The sequence below is a fragment of the Nerophis lumbriciformis genome, linkage group LG05 (assembly GCF_033978685.3).
Source record: "Nerophis lumbriciformis linkage group LG05, RoL_Nlum_v2.1, whole genome shotgun sequence".
Lineage (NCBI taxonomy): Eukaryota > Metazoa > Chordata > Actinopteri > Syngnathiformes > Syngnathidae > Nerophis > Nerophis lumbriciformis.
The window spans coordinates 13,770,069-13,797,741 of NC_084552.2; the positions used below are offsets into that span (position 1 = coordinate 13,770,069).

The 27,673-nt window shown below is 40.5% G+C and overlaps 1 protein-coding gene across 4 annotated transcripts in view; it reads left to right on the forward strand.

The window, feature by feature from the left end:
• The window catches only part of nap1l1 (nucleosome assembly protein 1-like 1), a 67,211-nt gene that overhangs the window by 12,493 nt on the left and 27,045 nt on the right, over positions 1–27,673 (forward strand). For 3 of the 4 annotated variants that reach the window (XM_061961250.2, XM_061961252.2, XM_061961253.2), the window contains exons 2-5: positions 11,447–11,485; positions 11,859–11,947; positions 19,054–19,156; positions 19,464–19,605. In XM_061961250.2, the coding sequence (XP_061817234.1) occupies positions 11,469–11,485; positions 11,859–11,947; positions 19,054–19,156; positions 19,464–19,605 (351 nt within the window). In that variant the 5' untranslated portion in view covers positions 11,447–11,468. Of the gene's footprint in view, positions 1–11,124; positions 11,144–11,446; positions 11,486–11,858; positions 11,948–19,053; positions 19,157–19,463; positions 19,606–27,673 lie in introns of those variants that run through there. The other variant, XM_061961251.2, reaches the window with a different exon arrangement.

A 27,673-nucleotide genomic window follows, 5' to 3' on the forward strand; every position in this document is an offset into this window, starting at 1 on the left:
AAGTGAAAAGTTGGGCAAATTTACGATCCACTGGCAGATGTTGGCGTCGTCTGGCGCTGCCTCCTCGTCTTAGTGAAGGTGTGTTCGCCTTCTGTCATCCATTGTTCCCACGCAGTTAGCAGTCTAGCTTCGAATGCCCTGTTGACACCAATATCTAGCGGCTGGAGGTCTTTTGTCAATCCACCCGGAATGACGGCGAGTATTGAATTAAGCGCGTAAGCGTGTCTCTCAATGTGCTGTTATGAGCTAGCAAATATAACAACTACACTACCCAGCATGCAACGATAGTTACGAGCATGCGCGGTAGCCCTGAGAAGCGTTGTTGTATGCTGGGAGTTAGAATGTGGTTATGAGCACGCTGCGAGTAAATGTTGAGAACTCAGTTAACACGCCTCGTCTGCATTATTTATAATTAGACAGACAACACACTTAATAGGAGCCATTTTGGGGTCTTTACATAAACACACAAATGGAAATGAAACGTCACATATCCCAGCATGCACCGCGCACTTCTTCGTCGTCCACTGTTCCCACGCAGTTAGCAGTCTAGCTTCGAATGCCCTGTTGACACCAATATCTAGCGGCTGGAGGTCTTTTGTCAATCCACCCGGAATGACGGCGAGTATTGAATTAAGCGCGTAAGCGTGTCTCTCAATGTGCTGTTATGAGCTAGCAAATATAACAACTACACTACCCAGCATGCAACGATAGTTACGAGCATGCGCGGTAGCCCTGAGAAGCGTTGTTGTATGCTGGGAGTTAGAATGTGGTTATGAGCACGCTGCGAGTAAACGTTGAGAACTCTGTTAACACGCCTCGTCTGCATTATTTATAATTAGACAGACAACACACTTAATAGGAGCCATTTTGGGGTCTTTACATAAACACACAAATGGAAATGAAACGTCACATATCCCAGCATGCACCGCGCGCTTCTTCTACGGGGAAAAAAGATGGCGGCTGTTTACCGTAGTTGCGAGACCTAAACTTTATGAAAATGAATCTTAATATTTATCCATATATAAAGCGCACCGGGTTATAAGGCGCACTGTCAGCTTTTGAGAAAATTTTTGGTTTTTAGGTGCGCCTTATAGTGCGGAAAATACGGTAGTCACCCAAATATTTACTTGAGTAAAAGTAAAAAGTATGTTGTGAAAAAACTACTCAAGTACTGAGTAACTGATGAGTAACATACACACACACATATCATATATGTATGTATATATATATATATATATATATATATATATATATATATATATATATATATATATATATATATATATATATATATATATATATATATATATATATATACACACACACACACACATATATATATATATATATATATATATATATATATATATATATATATACCGTATTTTCCGCACTATTAGCCGCACCTAAAAACCACAAATTTTCTCAAAAGCTGACAGTGCGGCTTATAACCCGGTGCGCTTTATATATGGATTAATATTAAGATTCATTTTCATAAAGTTTAGGTCTCGCAACTACGGTAAACAGCCGCCATCTTTTTTCCCCGTAGAAGAGGAAGCGCTTCTTCTACGGTAAGCAACCGCCAAGGTAAGCACCAGGTAAGCACCCGCCCCCATAGAAGAGGAAGCGCTTCTTCTTCTACTGTAAGCAACCACCAAGGTAAGCACCCGCCCCCGTAGAAGAAGAAGCGCGCGGATATTAAGTTTCATTTCATTTGTGTGTTTACATCTGTAAAGACCACAAAATAGAGCAGCAACGAGAGAATTAAACATAAATGAATCAATGGTGCGTAGGTAGAGGAAGCAACAAGATGCGTCACTAAGACAGGGAGACAACGCCGGACGACATACGCCAACATCTGCCAGTGGATTGTAAATGCCTGGGCGGATATATCGGTCTCAACTGTGGTCCGAGCTTTCCGGAAGGCAGGATTCACGGAACTGCTGGACAACAACAGCGACATTGACTCTGATGACTTCGACGAGACGTAGCCGGCCATTTTGGATGCCGTATTCGCCCAACTTTTTAATTCAGACACTGAAGAAGAATTCAAGGGATCTATGGATGAGGAATAATTTCAGAAAGTGAGCTTTAAATGTTTATTTTGTGTGTTGTGTGACATTAACGTTCGAGCAACGTTGAGTTATTGATGTTGCTATTGCTCTGCACTAATTTGAGTGTTACTATTTTTGTGATTGCACATTTGCACATTACATTTTGGGGGTGAACAGAGTTGTTAGAACGCTGGTTTGTAATATATTGTTAAAGTTTGACTGACCTATCTGACTGTTTTTTTTACATTCCCTTTAGCGCAGCGTAGGCGCGGCTTATAACCCGGGGCGGCTTATAGGTGAACAAAGTTTTGAAATATGCCATTCATCACCAAAAATGATTCCCGGGCGCGGCCACCGCTGCTGCCCACTGCTCCCCTCACCTCCCAGGGGGTGATCAAGGGTGATGGGTTAAATGCAGAGAATAATTTCGCCACACCTAGTGTGTGTGTGACAATCATTGGTACTTTAACTTTAACTTGAAGGTGCGGCTAATAACCCGGGGCGGCTTATAGTGCGGAAAATACGGTATATACACATATACATACATACATTGATATATACAGTATATAATTTATATTTATTTATTTTGACGTTTTTGTTTACATGTTAAAGGTGTTTTAATGAATATACATGCATGTTTAACACATATAGATTCCTTTCTTTCATGAAGACAAGAATATAAGTTGGTGTATTACCTGATTCTGATGACTTGCATTGATTGTAAACAGACAGTATTGCTTATAACGTCCACGTTTTCAAATGGAGGAGAAAAAAAGTTCCTCATTTCTGTCTAATACCACATGAAAGTGGTTGGTTTTTGGCATCTTATTTGTCCATCTTCCATATTCGTTTTTATACACTTTACAAGAAATAAATAGGCGGCAAACTCCGTAGCTTGCTAGCTTGTTTGCGCTGGCTTTCGCAGACTCTTATTTTGAAAGCGCGGCGCGATGGAGCGGCACCTTTATTGTGAAGACAGGAACTGTGCAGTCAGTCTTTAGGCTTTTGACGGGATGTACGATTGAAATAAAAAATAGTCTTTTTTTCCTTCACACTTTTGATTGATTGATTGAAACTTTTATTAGTAGATTGTACAGTACATATTCCGTACAATTGACCACTAAATGGCAACACCCCAATACGTTTTTCAACTCAGGTCATGTGACCGCCTGGCTCTGTTTGATTGGTCCAACGTCACCAGTGACTGCATCTGATTGGTGGAACGGAGTGAAACGTCACCAGTAAGGCAGGCACTTTGAAGGTCTGTCTGACAGACCAAAACAAACAAAGCGTGCATTAACAGATCAATAAAAATTTGTAGCGAGTAGCGAGCTGAATGTAGATAAAAGTAGCGTTTCTTCTTAGGCCGTTTATTGAAATACTCCCACACTTTTGACGACTTTTGGCGTGCTTTTTTCCCCCTCGCTCGCACCGCTCGCATCGTCTGCTTTGCGCTCCGCCATGACGGTAGTGTGACGTAAATATGCGACGCGTCGAAGCACAAAAACGGCGTCGACGTATTTACGTAACCGATGACGTCGACTACGTCGACGCGTCGTTTCAGCCCTAATCTCGATATTTTGCCTGAGCCTTAAATGAACACTTGATGCATATAATCACAGCAGTATGATGATTCTATGTGTCTACATTAAAACATTCTCGTTCATACTGCATTAATATATGCTACTTTTAAACTTTCATGCAGAGAGGGAAATCACAAGTCAATTTACCAAAAGTGTATTTATTAAAGTTATTAAGCAGTGGCACAAACATTCATGTCATTTCCAAAACAAAGTGCAAGATTGTCAAACATTTTAAAACAAGCTATTAGTGCACTTTTGTGCATAATGTCACTTAAATGACATGTCGTAACAACACTAAATTAAAGTGCACTTTTTGTACAGAACGCCACGACAATAGTTTAAAATAAATAGTGCACTTTTGTGCATGATGTCACACATATTTCAATAACTCAAATAAAAATTAGCTGCATAATAGGAAATCAAAAAGTGTATGTCCTTCGCTATGTGGTAGGTTCCTGCGGACGTTATCTCCTTCTGTGGTTGACTTTTTTTTCATACGGTGTTGATGTGGAAATGGTTGCCTCGGCATTTTGTTGGTGTGGCACCGGCCAGAGATGTTGACATGCGGAGTTTCAAGCACTCTTCCTTCTCTAGCGGGTGACTTTTCAAATGATGCTACATATTAGCAGTAATGCTACTTTTTGTAGCAACGCTTTTGACCCACACTTGACAAATTTCGGTTGTCTGTTCGACATATTCCCGCTTGAAGCCAAACCACCGCCAGACGATGGACCCCGTGCTGTTTTTCTTGGGAATTAATTCTTCCTTCATTTGTTACAAGATTCGCACCTTCTTTCTCTCGTATTACTACTCGCACCACAGCTAACGTTACCCATGCCGCTACCTCTCTGCTCCGCGAGGGCGCATACGTATGTGACATATGTAAGAAGGTGCGCTTGTTTTATGTCTCTGAGAAGCGGAGACAAGAGTGAGAAAAGCCTGTAGTGTAATGCCCGCAGCTAAAAGCAACTGCACCAGAATGTATACTCGAATATCACAATAGTCATTTTTTATATCGCACAGAGACAACCCGCGATATATCGAGTATATCGATATATCGCCCAGCCCTACTTGCAATTACTATGGTAAAAATTAGGGATGTCCGATAATGGCTTTTTGCCGATATCCGATATTTTCCAACTCTTAATTACCGATACGATATCAACCGATACCGCTATATATACACAGTCGTGGAATTAACACATTATTATGCCTAATTTGGACAACCAGGTATGGTGAAGATAAGGTCCTTTTTAAAAAAATAAGATACCGTATTTTCCGCACTATAAGGCGCACCGGATTATTAGCCGCACCTTCAATGAATTACATATTTCATAACTTTGTCCACCAATAAGCCGCCCCGGATTATAAGCCGCGCCTACGCTGCGCTAAAGGGAATGTCAAAAAAACAGTCAGATAGTTCAGTCAAACTTTAATAATATATTGAAAACCAGCGTTCTAACAACTCTGTCCCAAAATGTACGCAAATGTGCAATCACAAACATAGTAAAATTCAAAATGGTGTAGAGCAATAGTAACATAATGTTGCTCGAACGTTAATGTCACAACACACAAAATAAACATAGCGCTCACCTTCTGAAGTTATTCTTCATTCGTAAATCCTTCGAATTCTTCGTCTTCGGTGTCCGAATTGAAAAGTTGCGCAAGCGTGGTATCCAAAATGGCCGGTTCCGTCTCGTCGAAGTCATCGGGAGTCAGTGTCGCTGTTGTTCTGTGAATCCTGCCTTCCGGAAAGCTCGGACCACAGTTGTGACCGAAATATCTGCCCAGGCATTTACGATCCACTGGCAAATGTTGGTGTATGTCGTCCGGCGCTGTCTGCCCGTCTTAGTGAAGGTGTGTTCGCCTTCGGAGCTGTGTGAAAAAAGCCACCCGGCCTCTTCGCGTAAACTTCCCTTAACCACTCGCTCATCTTTTCTTCATCCATCCATCCCTTCGAGTTAGCTTTTATGATGACGCCGGCTGGAAAGGTCTCTTTTGGCAAGGTCTTCCTTTTGAATATCACCATGGGTGGAAGTTAGCATGGCAAGCTAGAACCACAGTGAAGGATGACTTCTCATTCCCTGTGGTGCGAATATTCACCGTACGTGCTCCCGTTCCACAGTGCGGTTCACAGGAATATCAGTTGCTGTGAAATACGGTAGTAATCCGTGTGCGGATGGAGAGATTGCGTCTTTTTATGAACCGGATCCTTTTCGCTTAGTAGGAGCCATTTTGTGGTCTTTACAGATGTAAACAGGAAATGAAACGTACGGTGATATCCGCGCGTTTTTTCTTCTTCTTCCGGGGGCGGGCGGTAGCTTACAGTAGAAGAAGAAGCGCTTCCTGTTCTATGGGGGCGGGTGCTTACCTTGGCGGTTGCTTGCGTAGAAGAAGAAGCGCTTCCTGTTCTACCGGGAAAAAAGATGGCGGCTGTTTACCGAAGTTGCGAGATCGAAACTTTATGAAAATGAATCGTAATAAAGCGCACCGGGTTATAAGGCGCACTGTTAGCTTTTGAGAAAATTTGTGGTTTTTAGGTGCGCCTTATAGTGCGGAAAATACGGTAAATAAACATTTTCTTGAATAAAAAAAAGTAAAACAATATAAAAACAGTTACATAGAAACTAGTAATTAATGAAAATGAGTAAAATTAACTGTTAAAGGTTAGTGCTATTAGTGGACCAGCAGCACGCACAATCATGTGTGCTTGCGGACTGTATCCCTTGCAGACTGTATTGATATATATTGATATATAATGTAGGAACCAGAATATTAATAACTGGAAGAAACAACCCTTTTGTGTGAATGAGTGTAAATGGGGGAGGGAGGTTTTTTGGGTTGGTGTACTAATTGTAAGTGTATCTTGTGTTTTTTTTTATGTTGATTTAATAAAAAATAAATAAAACAGATACCGATAATAAAAAACGATACCGATAATTTCCGATATTACATTTGAAAGCATTTATCGGACATCTCTAGTAAAAATACTACAGTCTGAAAAATGTTAATTGCGTTTGAAACGGTTACTTGCATTAACATTCAATGAAATCAATCACATTTTTATCACATTAGTGCAAAGATTCCCAAACTGTGACACGTGTTCCACTAGTGGTACGCGTGCTCCACCTAGTGGTATGCCAAATAATCACTTTTGTTTCCCTATGTTTAGTGTTATTGTTCAAATGACTAACGTTACAGAGGCCAAAAATACAGAATATACTTCCTAAATAAAGCCTGCCTTGTTTTTATAGACGGCTCAGGCCTACTTCGCTACTGTATTCTAATGTTGCTCATTATGGAGGTACTTGGAGAGCAAAGTGTTTTCTGAGGTGCTACTTAGGTGGAAAAAAATGTTCGAGAACCACGGCATTAGTGCTTAATTTAGCCTCGGTCAGTGTAAACTTTTTGTCAAATACTTACAATTTGGTCTACACGTACACTTGTAAGCTTAACTATAACATATGGTATATTTGTATTAAAGTGGCATTAAATTAGATTTCTGGAAGTGCACAAGGGTAATAGATGTGGGACAGTACGACACTGTCAACATGTTTCAGAAACTAAGTATCCATCTATGTGGTATTCCTATTAAAGTGAGAGTGTAATTCAGGACTCAGCCTGCTGCTTCAGTGCAACAAAGCCAGAAGTCTGCTCCCTCCCTCCATTGTACGTGGGCCTCTGCTCTTGCATCCTGATGTGAAGACGTAACGCACAGTCACAGATTTGTAAAAGTTATGTTGCTAGCACAGCCATGTAAGCTAGAGGGCTAACATTGACTTCACATTTTGACTGCAACATCATGCTAGCTTAGCCTATTCGCCAAAAAGAAAACCAAATTTAACACCTCCGATGTCTGTAGCTGACTGGTGGACAGTTGGCACAAATCCAGGACTAAATTAACATGTGTAACAAAGCCTGGTGTTTTTTCCTAAAGCTAAACAATACATGGGGTGAGTCAGACTAAAGCAGGGCTATTCAACGACATCATCAAGAGGGCCGCATTTTCAAGCGCCCAATGGCTCAGGGGGCCGGACATCGAAATGTGGATGTTTCGTCAGGAAGTGCAGGCTAAATGTTTTTGCGACCGTTTACTAAATTGCAAAGTAAACACATCGGCTCACGCCGCACAATATTCTGCCCTCATGATTTGCTCTCCAGCGTGTGCAGCTAGTTAAAAGCATGAAGAAACGGAAGCTCCAAAAGTTGGGAGGATTGATGTTCCTTCTTTTAAATGATTTTCCTTTCTCAGTTTTATTTCTTTACACTTCTTCCTTCATTTAGGTTTGCAAGACTGAAAATATAAACATAAACCAAACATAACAAAAGTCTATTGTAGGGATGTCCCGATCCAGGTTTTTGCACTTCCGATCCGATACCGATATTGTTTTTGCATTTCCGATTCGATACCGACCGATACTGGCCTATCCGAGCATGTATTAAAGTTTAAAGTTATTTAGCCTACTTAGTTGTCAGAATCACGTTGAAAAGGGTTTTAGTACTCTTGATAACAACTAGCCAGCTGAATTAGGGGAGTTTGAATAATACACAATGGTTGGTAACAAGAAACTGACCTGTTTATTCAAGGATAAACACAAAATAGACAAAATTATACATGACAAACAGAAATGGCATCATTGAACTAGGGCTGGGCGATATGGCCTTTTTTTAATATTGCGATATTTTAAGGCCATATTGCGATACACGATATATATCTCGATATTTTGCCTTAGCCTTGAATGAACACTTGATGCATATAATCACAGCAGTATGATGATTCTATGTGTTTTGATTGATTGATTGAGACTTGTATTAGTAGGTTGCACAGTGAAGTACATATTCCGTACAATTGACCACTAAATGGTAACACCCCAATAAGTTTTTCAACTTGTTTAAGGGGTCCACTTAAATTGATTCATGATAGATATATACTATCAGATATATACTATCATAATACAGTCATCACACAAGATAATCACATTGAATTATTTACATTATTTATAATCCAGGGTGTGGAGGGGGGCGCCGGATGTAAGTGTCAAAAAGACAGCCAAAAGAGTTTGATATGAGAATAAATCTAAAGTTAAAATATAGGGTAGAAATGCACCCATTTGCAGGAAATGTAGTCTTGATTTTCAAAATGTTCTTTCAAGGCTTGCATGTCTACATTAAAACATTCTTCTTCATACTGCATTAATATATGCTACTTTTAAACGTTCATGCAGAGAAGGAAATCACAACTAAAAAAATCACTAATTTTTTCATACGGTGTTGATGTGGAAATTTTTGCCTCAGCATTTTGATGGTGTGGACGTGTGGCACCGAATGGAGATAAGCGTCTCGACAGACGTCACAATATTTGAACAATGATGACGAAAACCGATCCGATATTTGGATCGGATCGGTTTTCGACATCCCTAGTCCGTTGTGTATTTTACACAAATAAATTATGCTTAGTGTAGAGATGTCCGATAATATCGGACTGCCGATATTATCGGCCGATAAATGCTTTAAAATGTAATATCGGAAATTATCGGTTTCAAAAAGTAAAATTGATGTCTTTTTAAAACGCCACTGTGTACACGGACGTAGGGAGAAGTACAGAGCGCCAATAAACCTTAAAGGCACTGCCTTTGCGTGCCGGCCCAATCACATATCTACGGCAGTGGTTCTTAACCTTGTTGGAGGTACCGAACCCCACCAGTTTCATATGCACATTCACCGAACCCTTCTTTAGTGAAAAATAAAATTCTGTTTTGTTTTTTTTCAAATTCAAGACAAAGTTATGTTTTTGGTAACACTTTAGTATGGGGAACATATTCTAAGTAACAAAGACTTAATTTAGAGTTATTTGGTTAGGGTTAGAGGGTTAGGGCCAGGGTTAGAGGGTTAGGGTTATAATAAGGCCATGCCGAATAAGGCATTAATAAGTACTTAATGACTAATTAAGAGCCAATATGTTACTAATTTGCATGTTAATAAGCAACTAATTAATGGTGAATATGTTCCCCATACTAAAGTGTTACCATGTTTTTTTTACTGGTGCACAAAATGAACAGTGCATGAACATAACCTTGTTCAAATAACAAAACCAACACAGTGCATAAACTGACAACAAATTACACACCTGCAAATCAGTCTGACTTCTGCTGTTGCCGTACCCGTAATACGCCGATAGGGAGAAGTTTTTATTTACACGATTAGTCGGGTGTGTCTTGACCTCCGCCGAACCCCTGAGCCCGACTCACTGAACCCCTAGGGTTCCATCGAACCCATGTTAAGAACCACTGATCTGCGGCTTTTCACACACACAAGTGAATGCAGACCATACTTGGTCAACAGCCATACAGGTCACACTGAGGGTGGCCGTGTAAACAACTTTAACACTATTACAAATATACTCCACACTGTGAACCCACACCAAACAAGAAACATTTTGGGAGAACCCCTTGCAACACTAACTCTTCTCGGACGCTACAATATACCCCCCCGCCCACCAACCTACTCATGCTCTCTCAGGGAGAGCATGTCCCAAATTCCAAGCTGCTGTTTTGAGGCATGTTAAAAAAAATAATGCACTTTGACTTCAATAATAAATATGGCAGTGTTGGCATTTTTTTCCATAACTTGAGTTGATTTATTTTGGAAAACCTTGTTACATTGTTTAATGCATCCAGCTGGGCATCACAACAAAATTAGGCATAATAATGTGTTAATTCCAGGACTGTATACATCGGTTTCGGTTGATATCTGAATCGGTAATTAAGAGTTGGACAATATTGGAATATCGGCGAAAAAGCCATTATCGCCCAGCCCTAGTTTAGTGTTAATAAAAACTAAAAATGTTTACACACCGAACATTGCACACAATGTATGTGACTCATCAGTTAAACCTAATGTGTAGCGTTGTCTTCCTCTACTGGTCAAATTTAGCACTACATGTATTAAACGAGCTTTGATCGGCAGTTACTTTGACAAAATACATGACCACGGATACAAATGACATCACAAAGCCAGCAATTTCAATACAAAACAAACTAATATCTTTATGTACAAATTATATCGACTAACAAATGTTTGACCAAGTTTCGTAATGAAGCTTACATGCTGAGATTTCTACCGCTGTTGCTTGTTTGGATCAAGGTGTCCGTCGCTTAATAGGTCCGACAGGAAACAATGACTGGAGCACTTGCTCCGGGCAGAACATTCATACTTATGGTGTCCAGTCGTTTTTAAAAGTCAGATTTAAAAGTCAGCATTTAGATGTTTTTCCCCCGGGTTGAATGAGTAGTCTTCTTCTACTCACTCCACTGCTAATCCATTACGACACATATGCCTCGCTGTTGCCCCTTGCAGAGTGGCGGGAGTACTGCATACATGGTCAACCATAGTTTGAATGGTTTCTTCAAGCCTATTTGAGCGATGTTCTGCGGGCCAAATGAAAACTGTTGGACCTCCAGTTGAATAGGCCTGGACTAAAGGGACACCATAGCGGTTATTACATTGGTAAATTGTTTCATGCTTATCTTGTTTTGATGGTAACCTTTCAAAGTTATACATCTTAAGTTGCCTATGATCAAAGACATGCGCCATTTTTAGCACAAAGGTTTTTTAACGGATGCCAAGAAGGCATTTCATTGCTTTGGGAGCTTACTCTACGATGCTGTCATGTCAAGGTTTTACTGTAGACGGTGACACTATTCCCATGCACCACCACAGTGAAGATGGGCTCCATGTGTCGTCAATAATTCAAGAGGCCAACCCGTTTAGTCATCCAGTGTCTCACTCAGAGTTTCTTTGTTTTTGTAGTATCACTCGAGACTCGGCAAAGATGGCAGACCTTGACAAGTGAGTATGACTGAAAATCAAACCCAGTTTGAGGGTATGTGGCATGAGAGTCTAAATTCAGCACATCATGAGATTGAACGGTTATTTACTACTTCCATGCCACACCCCACATGATCAATTCCAAACAAATTGTTGTTTTCCACACCTGCTGGTGAAGCTGTTGCCTTCAATATCCCATGCTGTGTGTGTGTGTGTTTTTGTGTCCTGTTTCACCCTGTGCTTGCAACAACAGCCACCTTTTTGTTAAATAGTGTTGCTCATTTCGACACAGCCCTTCTTCTTTTTTTTTTTAATCAAAATGTTTAGCAGATTGAGTAGTGTGTTCCTTGCTTGCCTATCTGCTGACCTTTCCTCTCTGGTACTCCCTGAGCAGCAAAGATCAAGCCGAGATAGACCCGGCAGATATGGAAGACGTGGAGGATGTGGAGGAGGAGGAGACGGTGGAAAATTCCAAAAGCAAAGGTAACCGGGCACGGGGCCCTTTTCCACCAAAAGTTAGGGAACTTTAGGTTCCCTTTAGAAGTGTGTGTGTTTGTGTTTCTTTGCAAAGCATTTTACAGTTCAGGTAGTTTTATACAAACCAGGCTAAGAAACATATGAATGAGTGCTATAGTATATTACTAAATAGACAATATTAGGTCAGATTTATTTTATTTAAGTGTAGGGTTGTATGGTATACCGGTATTGTACCGCGATACCAATGAATCATATTCGGTACTATACCGCCTCTAAAAAAGTACCGTCACGTGTCATTGCTAGTTTTACGAACGGAGGAGCATGTTTGGCAGCGCACATTCATGGAGTACTTACAAGCAGACAGAAAAGGGAGAACAGGCGCATTTTGGCTTAAAAACTAACGATAAAGGTGAAGTTATAACTAGGGCTGGGCAATATGGCCTTTTATTAATATCTCTGTTTAGGCCATGTCACGATACACAATATATTTCTCGATATTTTGCCCTAGCCTTGAATGAACACTTGATGCATATAATCACAGCAGTATGATGAGTCTGTGGTCTACATTAAAACATTCTTGTTCATACTGCATTAATATATGCTACTTTTAAACTTTCATGCAGAGAGGGAAATCACAACTAAGTCAATTTAGCAAAACTGTATTTATTAAACAGTTATTAAGCAGTGGCGCAAACATTCATGTCATTTGCAAAACAAAGTGCAAGATTGTCAGAGACATTTTAAAACAAGCTATGAGTGCACTTTGTTGCATGATGTCACTAAGATGACATATCAAAAACACACTAAATTAAAGTGCACTTTTTGTACAGAACGTCACTACAATGGTTTAAAACAAATAAAGTGCACTTTTGTGCATGATGTCACAAGATATTTCAATAACTGTCAAATAAAAATGAGCTGCATAATAGGAAATCAAATAGTGTATGTTCTTCACTTAGGGCTGGGCGATATCGATATACGCGATATATCGCGGGTTTGTCTCTGCGATATAGAAAATGACTATCGTGATATCGGAGTATACGTTCTCACGCAGTTCCTTTTAGCTGCTGGCATTACACGACAGGCTCTTCCCACTCTTTCATGTCTCCTTCTCAGACAGCAAGCGCACCTTCTTACACACGTCACATACTGTCACGACATACGTCACATACGTATACGCCCTCGCGGTGCAGAGACGTAGCAATATGGCTTAGGCTTAGACTTAGACAAACTTTAATGATCCACAAGGGAAATTGTTCAACACAGTAGCTCATTTACAATGATGGAAAGTGTAAGGATGGAAAGGACAATGCAGGTATAAATAGACTAATATAGCGATACAAAATCTAACATATATACGAATATATACATATGTGTACAGAATAATATATATATACAGATATATTCTATTATGTCAATAACATATATACAATATATACCAATGACCATGTACAATATTACAGTATATGTGGCAGCAGCAGCATAAAATAGAGTGTAGATCCAGCAGGAAATACAAAATAGACATTATAAACATTATAAACAAAGAGAAGTAGCTAACATGTCAGGTGTCAGGTAATAGGCAGATGTCATCTATTGCTGTATGGCGAGTGATTATACAGCTGGATGGAGTGTGAAATGAATGAGTTCTTGAATCGCACAGTGCGGGAAGGAAGTTGAAGGAGCCTGTTGGAGTATGAACTCCGCTGTCCCTTAATTGTCAGGTGGAGTGGGTGGGCAGGATTGTCCATGATGGCCAGCAGTTTGTCCAGTGTCCTCCTGTCTCTCACTGGCACAAACGCCTCCAACTGCGTGCCAATAGTTTGGCCGGTTTTCCGGATCAGTTTATCAATCCGGTTTGAGTCCATTTTGCTGGTGCTGCTCCCCCAACAAACCACTGCAAAATACAGTCCACTGGCCACAACAGACTGATAAAATATCTCCAACAGCTTGCTGCAAACATTAAAGGACCTAAGCTTCCTCAGGAGAAAGAGTCTGCTCATGCCCTTCTTGTAAACAGCTTTGCAGTTGTCCCTAAAAAATAATATTTAACTAATAATAAAGTTAGCTGTGATGCTAGCGGTAATACGAGAGAAAGAAGGTGCAAATCTGGTAACAAATGAAGGAAGAATTAATTCCCAAGAAAAACAGCAGGTGGTCCATCGTCTGGCGGTGGTTTGGCTTCAAGTGGGAATATGTCGAACAGACAACCGTAATTTGTCAAGTGTGGGGCAAAAGCGTTTCTACGAAAAGTACCATTACTGCTAATAGGTAGCATCATTTGAAAAGTCACCCGCTAGAGAATCAAGAGTGCTTACTCCGCATGTCAACATCTTTGTTCGGTGCCACACTATCAAAATGCAGAGGCAACCATTTCCACATCAACACCGTATGAAAAAAAGAGTCAACAGAAGGAGATAACGTCCGCAGGAACCTACCACAGAGCGAAGGACGAACACTATTTGATGTCCTATTATGCAGCTCATTTTTATTTGACACTTATTGAAATATCTTGTGTGACATCATGCACAAGTGCACTTTATTTGTTTTAAACTATTGTAGTGGCGTTCTGTACAGAAAGTGCACTTTAATTTAGTGTTGTTTTGATAAGTCATCTTAGTGATGTCATGCACAAAAAAGTGCACTAATAGCTTGTTTTAAAATGTCTCTGACAATCTTGCACTTTCTGTTTTGAAATGACATGAATGTTTGTGCCACTGCTTAACTGTTTAATAAATACAGTTTTGCTAAATTGACTTAGTTGTGATTTCCTTTTCTGCCTGAAAGTTTAAAATGAGCATAAATTAATGCAGTATGAACAAGAATGTTTTAATGTAGACACATAGAATCATCATACTGCTGTGATTATATGTATCAAGTGTTCATTCAAGGCTAAGGCAAAATATCGAGATATATATCGTGTATGGTGATATGGCCTAAAAATATCAAGATATTAAAAAAAGGCAATATCGCCCAGCCCTACCTTCACTATGTGGTAGGTTCCTGCGGACGCTATCTCCTTCTGTTGACTATTTGTTTCATACGGTGTTGATGTGGAAATGGTTGCTTCGGCATTTTGTTGGTGTGGCACCTAACGGAGATGTTGACATGCGGAGTTTCAAGCACTCTTCATTCTCTAGCGGGTGACTTTTCAAATGATGCTACATATTAGCAGTAATGCTACTTTTTGTAGCAACGCTTTTGCCCCTCACTTGACAAATTTCGGTTGTCTGTTCGACATATTCCCACTTGAAGCCAGACGGACCCCCTGCTGTTTTTCTTGGGAAATAATTCTTCCTTCATTTGTTACCAGATTCGCACCTTCTCGCACCGCACTGTTAGCACCACAGCTAACGTTACCTATGCCACTACCTCTCTGCTCCGCGAGAGCGTATGACTTTGCACGCGCGAGAATGTGACGTATGTAAGAAGGTGCGCTTGTTTTATGTCTCTGTGAGAAGGAGAGACAAGAGAGTGAGAAACGCCTGTAGTGTAATGCCCGCAGCTAAAAGCAACTGCGTGAGAACGTATACTCGAATATCACAATATAGTCATTTTCTATATCGCACAGAGACAAACCCGCATTATATCGAGTATAGTCTATATCGCCCTGCCTTACAATAAAGCGAATCATTATACTTCAAATGCAGCTACTGCCATCTTGTCGAGATGATAAACTACAACAGGCAGTGGCTACTACAGCCACAGCTGTAGTAGCCACTGCTTTTTCCATCTAGAGCTAATTGGTGACCATGGCAGTTTTTTGCTTTTGTAGACTGCACACTAGATGTGGAGGAAATAATCGATTTGTAGAAGCATCGCATTTCGGACATGGACGGTTATAGAATCAATTAGTAAACGTCAATCGACTTATTTATTTTGAATAAGGTAATGAAGACATTTCTAAGAGCCACCTCCATTAGGGATGTCCCGATCCGATATTTGGATCAGATCGGCTGCCGATATTTGCCAAAAATTGCGTATCGGCAAGGCATGGGAAAATGCCGATCCAGATCCAGTTTTTAAAAAAAAAACTCCGGTCCCTGTTTTCCAACGCACCGATTTAAATAATACATTCCACTTTTCTGCTGCTCCGTAATTTCTGTTCCGCATTTTCCAGCACACCTTCAACACATCCACAGGTCTGTGAATTCTCACACAGTTGCTTTTAGCTGCTGGCATTACACTACAGGCGTTTCTCACTCTTTCCTGTGTCTACCTCTCACAGACAGCAAGTGCACCTTCTTACACACGTCACATACTGTCACGTCATACGTCACATACGTATACGTCCTTCCCGAGCAGAGAGGTAGCAGCATGGCTAACGTTAGCTGTGATGCTAGCGCAGCCGTGCGAGCAATGCTCCCTCTAAGGTGCTCGCCTGTGCAATTGCGCACTGTTTAAGCGTCCTCTGCGCATAGCAAATCTATGCCACGCACAAAATCGAATAAAAAAATAAGCGCATAACAATTTTCGACACACGGACACGACAGACAAAACAGTTTTCGTCATCATTGTTCAAATATTGTAACGTCTGTCGAGACGCTTAGCTCCATTCGGTGCCACACGTCCACACCATCAAAATGCCGAGGCAAAAATTTCCACATCAACACCGTATGAAAAAAATAGTGATTTTTTTTAGTTGTGATTTCCTTCTCTGCATGAAAGTTTAAAAGTAGCATATATTAATGCAGTATGAAGAAGAATGTTTTAATGTAGACATGCAAGCCTTGAAAGAATTTTGAAAATCAAGACTACATTTCCTGTAAATGGGTGCATTTCTACTCTATATTTTAACTTTAGATTTATTCTCATATCAAACTCTTTTGGCTGTCTTTTTGACACTTACATCCGGCGCCCCCCTCCTCACCCTGGATTATAAATGTAAATAATTCAATGTGATTATCTTGTGTGATGACTGTATTATGATGATAGTATATATCTGATAGTATATATCTGTATCATGAATCAATTTAAGTGGACCCCGACTTAAACAAGTTGACAAACTTATTGGGGTGTTACCATTTAGTGGTCAATTGTACGGAATATGTACTTCACTGTGCAACCTACTAATAAAAATCTCAATCAATCAAAACACATAGAATCATCATACTGCTGTGATTATATGCATCAAGTGTTCATTCAAGGCTAAGGCAAAATATCGAGATATATATTGTGTATCGCAATATGGCCTTAAAATATCGCAATATTAAAAAAAGGCCATATCGCCCAGCCCTAGTTCAATGATGCCATTTCTGTTTGTCATGTATAATTTTGTCTATTTTGTGTTTATCCTTGAATAAACAGGTCAGTTTTTTGTTACCAACCATTGTGTATTATTCAAACTCCCCTAATTCAGCTGGCTAGTTGTTATCAAGAGTACCGTATTTTCCGCACTATAAGGCGCACCTAAAAACCACAAATTTACTCAAAAGCTGACAGTGCGCCTTATAACCCGGTGCGCTTTATATATGGATAAATATTAAGATTCATTTTCATAAAGTTTAGGTCTCGCAACTACGGTAAACAGCCGCCATCTTTTTTCCCCGTAGAAGAAGCGCGCGGTGCATGCTGGGATATGTGACGTTTCATTTCCATTTGTGTGTTTATGTAAAGACCCCAAAATGGCTCCTATTAAGTGTGTTGTCTGTCTAATTATAAATAATGCAGACGAGGCGTGTTAACTGAGTTCTCAACGTTTACTCACAGCGTGCTAACTGCCAGCATACAACGCTTCTCAGGGCTACCGCGCATGCTCGTGACTATCGTTGCATGCTGGGTAGTGTAGTTGTTATATTTGCTAGCTCATAACAGCACATTGAGAGACACGCTTACGCGCTTAATTCAATACTCGCCGTCATTCCGGGTGGATTGACAAAAGACCTCCAGCCGCTAGATATTGGTGTCAACAGGGCATTCGAAGCTAGACTGCTAACTGCGTGGGAACAATGGATGACAGAAGGCGAACACACCTTCACTAAGACGAGGAGGCAGCGCCAGACGACGCCAACATCTGCCAGTGGATCGTAAATTTGCCCAACTTTTCACTTCGGACACCGAAGACGAAGGATTTACGAATGAAGAATAACTTCAGAAAGTGAGCGCTATGTTTATTTTGTGTGTTGTGACATTAACGTTCGAGCAACATTATGTTGCTATTGCTCTGCACTATTTTGAATTTTGCTATGTTTGTGATTGCACATTTGCGTACATTTTGGGAGTGAACAGAGTTGTTAGAACGCTGGTTTTTAATATATTATTAAAGTTTGACTGACCTATCTGACTGTTTTTTTGACATTCCCTTTAGCGCAGCGTAGGCGCGGCTTATAGTCCGGGGCGGCTTATTGGTGGACAAAGTTATGAAATATGCCATTCATTGAAGGTGCGGCTAATAATCCGGTGCGCCTTATAGTGCGGAAAATACGGTACTAAAACCCTTTTCAACATGATTCTGACAACTAAGTACGGTAGGCTAAATAACTTTAAACTTTAATACATGCTCGTATTGGTCAGTATCGGTATCGGTCAGTATCGGTATTGGATCGAAATGCAAAAACAATATCAGTATCGGATCGGAAGTGCAAAAACCTGGATCGGGACATCCCTAACCTCCATTGAGAGATCCGACCAGCTCCTTATCTTAAGGCATTTATGTTCCAGTTTCTATTAATTTCATAGTTGTGGGAATTCATTTAACGGTTCTTATTCCAATGTTTTTTTTTTAAGTTGCGTGTGATAAACTCTTATTTAGTGAAACAGAAAAACTGCATCAATCGATTTTTAATCGAATCTTAGCTCCTGAATCGTAATCTAATTGTAAGGTGGCCAAAGATTCCCACCTCTCGTACACACCCAACAACTCACAATTAATCAAATAAATAGTTTTGGTGTAGATCTGTGTTGTTAAGTAAACTTATTTTCTTTTTAAAATGTGTCCGCATTTTGTACCCAGAACACCATGCAACATTTTTAAAATTCTAATCTGTAACTTGCATTGTTGGTTACCTGACCAGGTAACCTAACCAAAGACGATGCAGCAGGAATTGTATGAAAGGCACTTTGATTGAACTTATCTAAACAAAATACATTGACATTACTTTTGTGTGCACCCGCAGCTCGTCAGCTGACAGAGCAGCTTATGCAGAATCCACAGATCCTGGCTGCGCTTCAAGGGGGGCTTGAGGGCCTGAACGGTTCACCATCAGGGTACATAGAGAGGTGAGTGTTTGTTTTTTAGATGCACCTTTCCCCATTCCCCGCAAGCGAGTATGACACTCTTTGGACTGAGCAAAGTATTGGCTGTGCCAGGTGAATGCATGCATACCTTACTGCACCTTAAGTAAGAAAAGCTAAGCCTGTTGCCATTCAGTCACAGCAGGAAGCATTGTGGGTTTATTGCTTGTTCAAGTATGTCATTTATTCACAATACTTGTCATCCTGAGTGTGTGCATTCATCCCTTCCTAACTATAGTGTCTTGTTTTGACTTCTACATCTGCTCCAACGTCATTTTCATGCGTTCCGCAGTTTACCAAAAGTTGTGAAGCGGCGTATCAACGCCCTCAAGAACCTGCAGGTGAAGTGTGCCCACATTGAGGCCAAATTCTACGAAGAGGTCCACGAACTGGAGAGAAAATACGCTGCCCTTTACCAGCCCCTCTTCGACAAAGTATGTCACTTGGCTCTTTTATCAATTTATTAGGGCTGCATCTAACGATTTCTCAAATGTATTCATCTAATTATTTTTCCCCATTAATCTGTAGATTAATTACTTTTTTGTATCTTTTAGAGTACTCGTGCAACAAATTTAGCCGTATAATTCCCCCAAAATAATCAGTTTTCTTTCTAAATTACCGTATTTTCCGCACCATAAGGCGCCCTGGGTTAAAAGCCGCGCCTTCAATGAACGGCATATTTCAAAACTTTGTCCACCTATAAGCCGCCCGGTGTTGTAAGCCGCATCTAACTGCGCTAAAGGAATGTCAAAAAAACAGTCAGATAGGTCAGTCAAACTTTAATAATATATTAAAAACCAGCGTTCTAACAACTCTGTTCACTCCCAAAATGTACGCAAATGTGCAATCACAAACATACGTATATCAACATGGACAGAGCTGCGTGAAAAAAGCCACCCGGCCTCTTCGCGTAAACTTAAACTTACCTTAACCACTCGCTCATCTTTTCTTCATCCATCCATCCCTTCGAGTTAGCTTTTATGATGACGCCGGCTGGAAAGGTCTCTTTTGGCAAGGTCTTCCTTTTGAATATCACCATGGGTGGAAGTTTCATTAGCATGGCAAGCTAGAACCACAGTGAAGGATGACTTCTCATTCCCTGTAGTGCGAATATTCACCGTACATGCTCCCGTTCCACAGTGCGGTTCACAGGAATATCAGTTGCTGTGAAATACGGTAGTAATCCGTGTGCGGATGGAGAGATTGCGTCTTTTCATGAACCGGATCCTTGTCGCTTTGTAGGAGCCATTTTGTGGTCTTTACAGATGTAAACACACAAAGGAAATGAAACGTACGGTGATATCCGCGCGCTTTTTCTTCTTCTACGCGGGCGGGTGGTTGTTTACAGTAGAAGAAGAAGCGCTTCCTGTTCTATGGGGGCGGGTGCTTACCTTGGCGGTTGCTTGCGTAGAAGAAGAAGCGCTTCCTGTTCTACCGGGAAAAAAGATGGCGGCTGTTTACCGAAGTTGCGAGATCGAAACTTTATGAAAATGAATCTTAATATTTATCCATATATAAAGCGCACCGGGTTAAAAGCCGCACTGTCAGCTTTTGAGTAAATTTGTGGTTTTTAGGTGCGGCTAATAGTGTGGAAAATACGGTACGTGTTGTTGGTCAGGGTTATAAAAGTAAATTACTCTAAGGAGCTGTTTATTTCAATTACCATTTTGGAGAAATACCCCTGATGCCACCTTTTTAATACTCAAGCATGCAGCACTGCTGTTGCAAAGTCATTTAAGATTTGCAGTTTTCTCTATTTCTAGGACACTAAACAATGACCGTTTTTCAATGTTTAATAATTATAACCGGCAAAAGAAATATGTCTAACAACCTAAAACTAGATACCGATAAATGCTTTGAAATGTAATATCGGAAATTATCGGTATCTGTTTCAAAAAGTAAAATTAATTACTTTTTAAAACGCCGCTGTACGGAGTGGTACATATCCGGTAAAACACAGACGTAGGGCATACTTGCCAATCCTCCCGATTTTCCCAGAAGACTCTCGAATTTTAGTGCCCCTCCCGAAATTTCTCCGATTTCCACTCGGACAACAATATTGGGGGCATACCTTAAAGGCCGTGCCTTTAGCGTCCTCTACAACCTAACGTCACGTCCGCTTTTCCTCCATACAGACAGCGTGCCGGCCCAGTCACATGCGGCTTTTACTCACACATAATTGAATGCCATACTTGGTCAACAGCCATACAGGTCACTTTGAGGGTGGCCGTATAAACAACTTTAACACTGTTACAAATATGCGCCACACTGAACCCACACCAAACAAGAATGACAAACACATTTCGGGAGATTATCTGCACCGTAACACAACATAAACACAACAGAGCAAATACCCAGAACCCCTTGCAGCACTAACTCTTCCGGGACGCAACAATATACACCCCCACTACCACCAAACCCCCCCCCCCATCTCCCGAATTCGAAGGTCTCCAGGTTGGCAAGTATGCTCTAGTATACTCTGGACTGAAGCTGTGTGTCTTCATTGTTTTTGTAGATGTTTTGAGGCATGTTTAAAAATAAATAAATAATGCACTGAAAGTCAAAGTATAGTATTTCCCATAGTTGTAGTGTGTATCAAGATTATCTCAGGGAGAGCATGTCCCAAATTCCAAGCTGCTGTTTTGAGGCATGCTAATAAATAAAAAAAAAATGCACTATGTGACGTTAATAATAAATATGGCAGTGCCATGTTGGCACTTTTTTCCATAACTGGAGTTGAAGTTGTTCTCTTATTTTGGAAAACCTTGTTTTTGATTGATTGATTGAAACTTGTATTAGTAGATTGCACAGTACAGTACATATTCCATACAATGGACCACTAAATGGTAACACCCGAATAAGTATTTCAACTTTTCAATGGGGGTCCACGTTAATCAATTCATGGTAATGTTACATTGTTTAATGCATCCAGCGTGGCATCACAACAAAATTAGGCATAATAATGTGTTAATTCCACGACTGTATATATCTGTATCGGTTGATATCGGAATCGTTAACTAAGAGTTCGACAATATCGGATATCGGCAAAAAAGCCATTATCGGACATCTCTACCTAAAACATATTTAATCTGCTATTTCCTTTGTTTGAGCAAAATTAAAACCATAGTATACGATAAATGACCATCTAGTCATACCAAAGACTATAAAAATGGGACCCATTACCTCCCTGCTAGGCACTCTGCATCAAGGGTTGGAATTGGGGGTTGAATCACCAAACATTATTCCAAGGTGCGGCCACTGCTGCTGCTCATTGCTCCCCTCACCTCCCAGGGGGTGATCAAGGGTGATGGGTCAAATGCATAGAATAATTTCGCCACACCTAGTGTGTGTGACAATCATTGGTACTTTAACTTTAGTAAATTAAATCCTTTGGTTTTTGCTCTCAAAGTCCTTCTGAGTTTGTAAACCGTAAGAAAACCAATGTAGGATTTTTTGACAAAAAAAATCGATCTAATCTTTCGAGTATAAATCATGCAGTGTTATTATTCTTGGTATCAACATTATAGATGTATGGATCGATCAGCCTCCCCTACTTGTACACTCAGTGCTGTAGCTGTTTTTTCTCTTTAGACTTGAATTGTTCATCTCCTGTTTCTAGCTTTTTTATTTTTCAGCTAGATTCATGTCATTTCAAGGCTATTTTAACAAATAGCATGCCATATTGTTGCCTGCGCTTTCTTGCGTGGCGTCTGATGTTTAGCCTTGCCTTCCTGTTACGCTACTTTTGAGAAATGTAGCTTATTTGCCAGAACGAAGGAGATAGTAACTTAGATGAGTGGTTCCGCACTGTGTATTAGATTTAAATGACGTCACGTCCGACTCATTAAATACGCGTGGTGGTCAAGCTAGCTCTGTTCTCAATGGGTACTAGGCGCCATTTAGCCATTCTCCAAAGAAAAATGTCCTATACTTGCCTTGTTTTCGGCTGTACGAACCGTTCAAATCGCAAAATGTATTTACGTTTCTTCAGAGTTTCTCTAGAGGTAATCAAAAAGGGCGTAAGAGTGCAAGATTTTTTTTCATGTTTTTCCAAGTTTTCGTCTGTTTTCGTGTAGAATGTCTGGAGCACAAGATAGTTTGACATGTTTGGGAACGCTACAGACGTGGAATCCTTAATCACTCGACAAATCCTTTTTTGATAAAATAAAGGATCTATTGCATTGCATAGTTTGAATTTTTTTTTTTTAAGTCAGGTGTCGGGAGTAGAAGCAATACAGTCATTTGGCTGCTAGAAGAGTGTCAGCTGCATTGGCAGTGAGAAGCATCTGTTCATCACATAAGCCTCGTTTACACTACAGGTCAATTCCCATATTTTTCATATCCAACCTAGGCCTCTCTCGTATGTAGAAATCGGCTATATATGTGATGCGTCCTCAATGTGAACTGTCTCGCGCTCGGGTAGCTATTATCTGAACAGAAGGTCACCAAAAAGCGCCATAATTGTTCACCAAAATAGACAGTTACAAAAAAGTTGACGACAAATTAGAAAAGCAATGAAAATGTTTTAGGAACTCTCATGAAAGTTCCACCACTCCTGCCTCCTTGACTGCTGGCCCACACGCTCTTCAAGCAGACAGCAAAGCAAAAAATACCGTAAATCTGCGAAAGTATTCGTCCTCTTCCTTCCTACTGTTTTAAATGTAATTCCTAATGCTTTAAATGTAATTTAAAACATTTGTACGCACGTACAACACTTAAGTATATCAATATATCAGAATTAAATTATGGAATAAGCAAAGAAATCAATGTACTGATATGATCCAATTCAAGAAACTCTTCGAACTTAGCGTTTACAAAGTACAAAGAAGAACCATGATAACCATTCTCCAGTTATGTCATCCATCCATTCATCTTCTAGATAATCTTATTTATCTCACCGTATGAAATATAACTTACTTCACTAATTATTTATAATTGTGTGGTGTTCGGGTCTGTGGTACCCGTTCTCATTTTTTATTAAAAGAAAAATTATACAATTAATTTTTCAGACTGAGACTCACTGACTTTGGCTCATTTTCTGTGAAGAACATATATCAGAATACATATTATTCATTTATAATACACACACCATACACCCCCCCTACACATTTCTATTACATATAAGATGCCCGGCTAATAGAAGTGTGGAAATTGATGTTCTGTGTACCACACTCACACACACAGCAGGCCTAGACAGGAGGAGGACAGAGTGTAGGTACACAGAACATCAGAGGGTCAAATGTGCGAGAAAATGAGAGCAGACAGTGTTGACAAAAAATGTTGCAATCTTGTGTGGGAACCGCAGGTGCAGAAACACAAAAGAAGAATCCCTGTGGGATGCAGAAACTGGCAGAGAAATTTTTGGTGCAACGTTCATATTGTTGTTACTCAGCCAGCGTTTGTGGGTCTGATGGACCCATTGCATTTTGTGGCTTTTAATGCCTCACAATCAAACACTTTTATGTTAAAATACTGAACAGATGTTTTTTGGGATAAGGTAAACATCTGTTCAGTATTTTAACAAAAGTGTTTGATTGTGAGGCATTAAAAGCCACAAAATGCAACGGGTCCATCAGACCCACAAACGCTGGCTGAGTAACAACAATATGAACATTACACAAGGGTTATTTTCATTACTTACGGAGTATATTGTGAATAAACTGAGAACAGCGAGTGGACAAAAGTTTTAGCAACTGCTATGTAAAAGAAAAGGGGTCAAATTAAATAAGCTCTGCTTCTTCCTATTCCTTTTCAAACATGTTGAATAGAAAAACTGGAAATTGCGACGTATCAAGTTGTATGCACGCATGTTCGAAATAAACAACAAACTCAACTCAATCTTGTACGCGCAATAATTCCCCTTCAGAAAATGTTGTCTTTGATTTTGCACAAAATTCTTGAAATTGCCCCAAATGCGTCAGGACTGAGACCTGCCAGAATTAGTCACGTTTACCGTGGCGTGTGGGACGCATACAAGTCAAATTGCATTCACATTAAAAATCTAATTTTTTTTATAATGAATAGATCAGATTTGACAAAAAAAACACCAGGCCCTGTAGTGTAAACGTAGCCTTACCTTTCTACGGAAATCGGCCGCTTTTGAGCGATCAGCAATGTTTAGAGCACCGCTAGTGTCCTCTATTTTTCCGTGCGTGGCCATCTTTTCTCGCTGCGCCAACGCTAGACATGCAAATTGACGTACCGTATTTTTATTATAGGGCGCAGAGACAAACCCGAGATATATCGCCCAGCCCTACATTACAATATTGACAAGCCAATTATATTTGGCTTGAAATCACATTCTAAATGTATTTAAAGGGGAACATTATCACAATTTCAGAAAGGTTAAAACCATTAAAAATCTGTTCCCAGTGGCTTATTTTATTTTTCAAAGTTTTTTTCAAAATTTTACCCATCAAGCAATATCCCTTAAAAAAAGCTTCAAAGTGCCTGATTTTAACCATCGTTATATACACCCGTCCATTTTCCTGTGACGTCACATAGTGATGCCAATACAAACAAACATGGCGGATAGAACAGCAAGGTAGCGACATTAGCTCGGATTCAGACTCGGATTTCAGCGGCTTAAGCAAAATTGAAGAAGAAACTGAAGCTATTGAGCCATATCGGTTTGAACCGTATGCAAGCGAAAATGACACGACAGCCAGCGACACGGGAGAAAGCGAGGACTATTCGGCGATCGCCTTCTAACCAACGATTGGTATGTGTTTGTTTTTAAGTGTTGTAATGTTTTTAAGCTAAATTATTGGTAAACACAGTTTATGTATAATAATTTACGTAAAACCACGAGTAATGAATAAAGTTTTCATCAATTAATATATTCTGTAGACATACCCTAATCCGCTCTCTTTTCCTGAAAGCTGATCTGTCCAGTTTTGGAGTTGATGTCAGCAGGCCAGGGAAGCTAGGGTCGATATTCTTCTCTTGATCATCTTCGGTGGCATAAGGGACGGTGTGAGCCAAGACATCCAGGGGGTTTAGCTCGCTCGTCTGCGGGAACAAACTGCGGCCATTGCTTGCCGTGCTACCGAGGTCCTGTGTCCCTGAATAGCTCACACACTACGGCAGATTCAATGGGGGTCTGGCGGCAGATTCCTTTGACTTTATCGTTGGAAATGCATCTGCTTTGAGTGTCGCAGGATATCCACACATTCTTGCCATCTCTGTCGTAGCATAGCTTTCGTCGGTAAAGTGTGCGGAACGAACGACTGACCATTTTCGTCGGCTTTCCCCACACCCTCGTATTTTGAACAAATTTCATCCAATTTCAATCAATCAATCAATCAATCTTTATTTATATAGCCCTAAATCACAAGTGTCTCAAAGGGCTGCACAAGCCACAACGACATCCTCGGTACAAAGCCCACATACGGGCAAGGAAAAACTCACCCCAGTGGGACGTCGATGTGAATGACTATGAGAAACCTTGGAGAGGACCGCATATGTGGGTAAAAAAAACCCCCCCTCCCCTCTAGGGGAGACCGAAAGCAATGGATGTCGAGTGGGTCTGACATAATATTGTGAGAGTCCAGTCCATAGTGGATCCAACATAATAGTAAGAGTCCAGTCCATAGTGGGGCCAGCAGGACACCATCCCGAGCGGAGACGGGTCAGCAGCGCAGAGATGTTCCCAGCCGATGCACAGGCGAGCGGTCCACCCCGGGTCCCGACTCTGGACAGCCAGCACTTCATCCATGGCCACCGAACCTGTGCCCCCCCCCCCCTCAAGGAAAAGGGGAGCAGAGGAGAAAAGAAAAGAAACGGCAGATCAACTGGTCTAACAGGGGGGCTATTTAAAGGCTAGAGTATACAAATGAGTTTTAAGATGGGACTTAAATGCTTCTACTGAGGTAGCATCTCTAATTGTTACCGGGAGGGCATTCCATAGTACTGGAGCCCGAATAGAAAACGCTCTATAGCCCGCAGACTTTTTTTGGGCTCTGGGAATCACTAATAAGCCGGAGTTCTTTGAACGCAGATTTCTTGCCGGGACATATGGTACAATGCAATCGACAAGATAGGACGGAGCTAGACCGTGTAGTATTTTATACGTAAGTAGTAAAACCTTAAAGTCACATCTTAAGTGCACAGGAAGCCAGTGCAGGTGAGCCAGTATAGGCGTAATATGATCAAACTTTCTTGTTCTTGTCAAAAGTCTAGCAGCCGCATTTTGTACCAACTGTAATTTTTTTAATGCTAGACATAGGGAGACCCGAAAATAATACGTTACAGTAGTCGAGACGAGACGTAACGAACGCATGAATAATGATCTCAGCGTCGCTAGTGGATAAAATAGAACGAATTTTAGCGATATTACGGAGATGAAAGAAGGCCGTTTTAGTAACACTCTTAATGTGTGATTCAAACGAGAGTTGGGTCGAAGATAATACCCAGATTCTTTACTGATTCGCCTTGTGTAATTGTTTGGTTGTCAAATGTTAAGGTGGTATTATTAAATAAATGTCGGTGTTTAGCAGGACC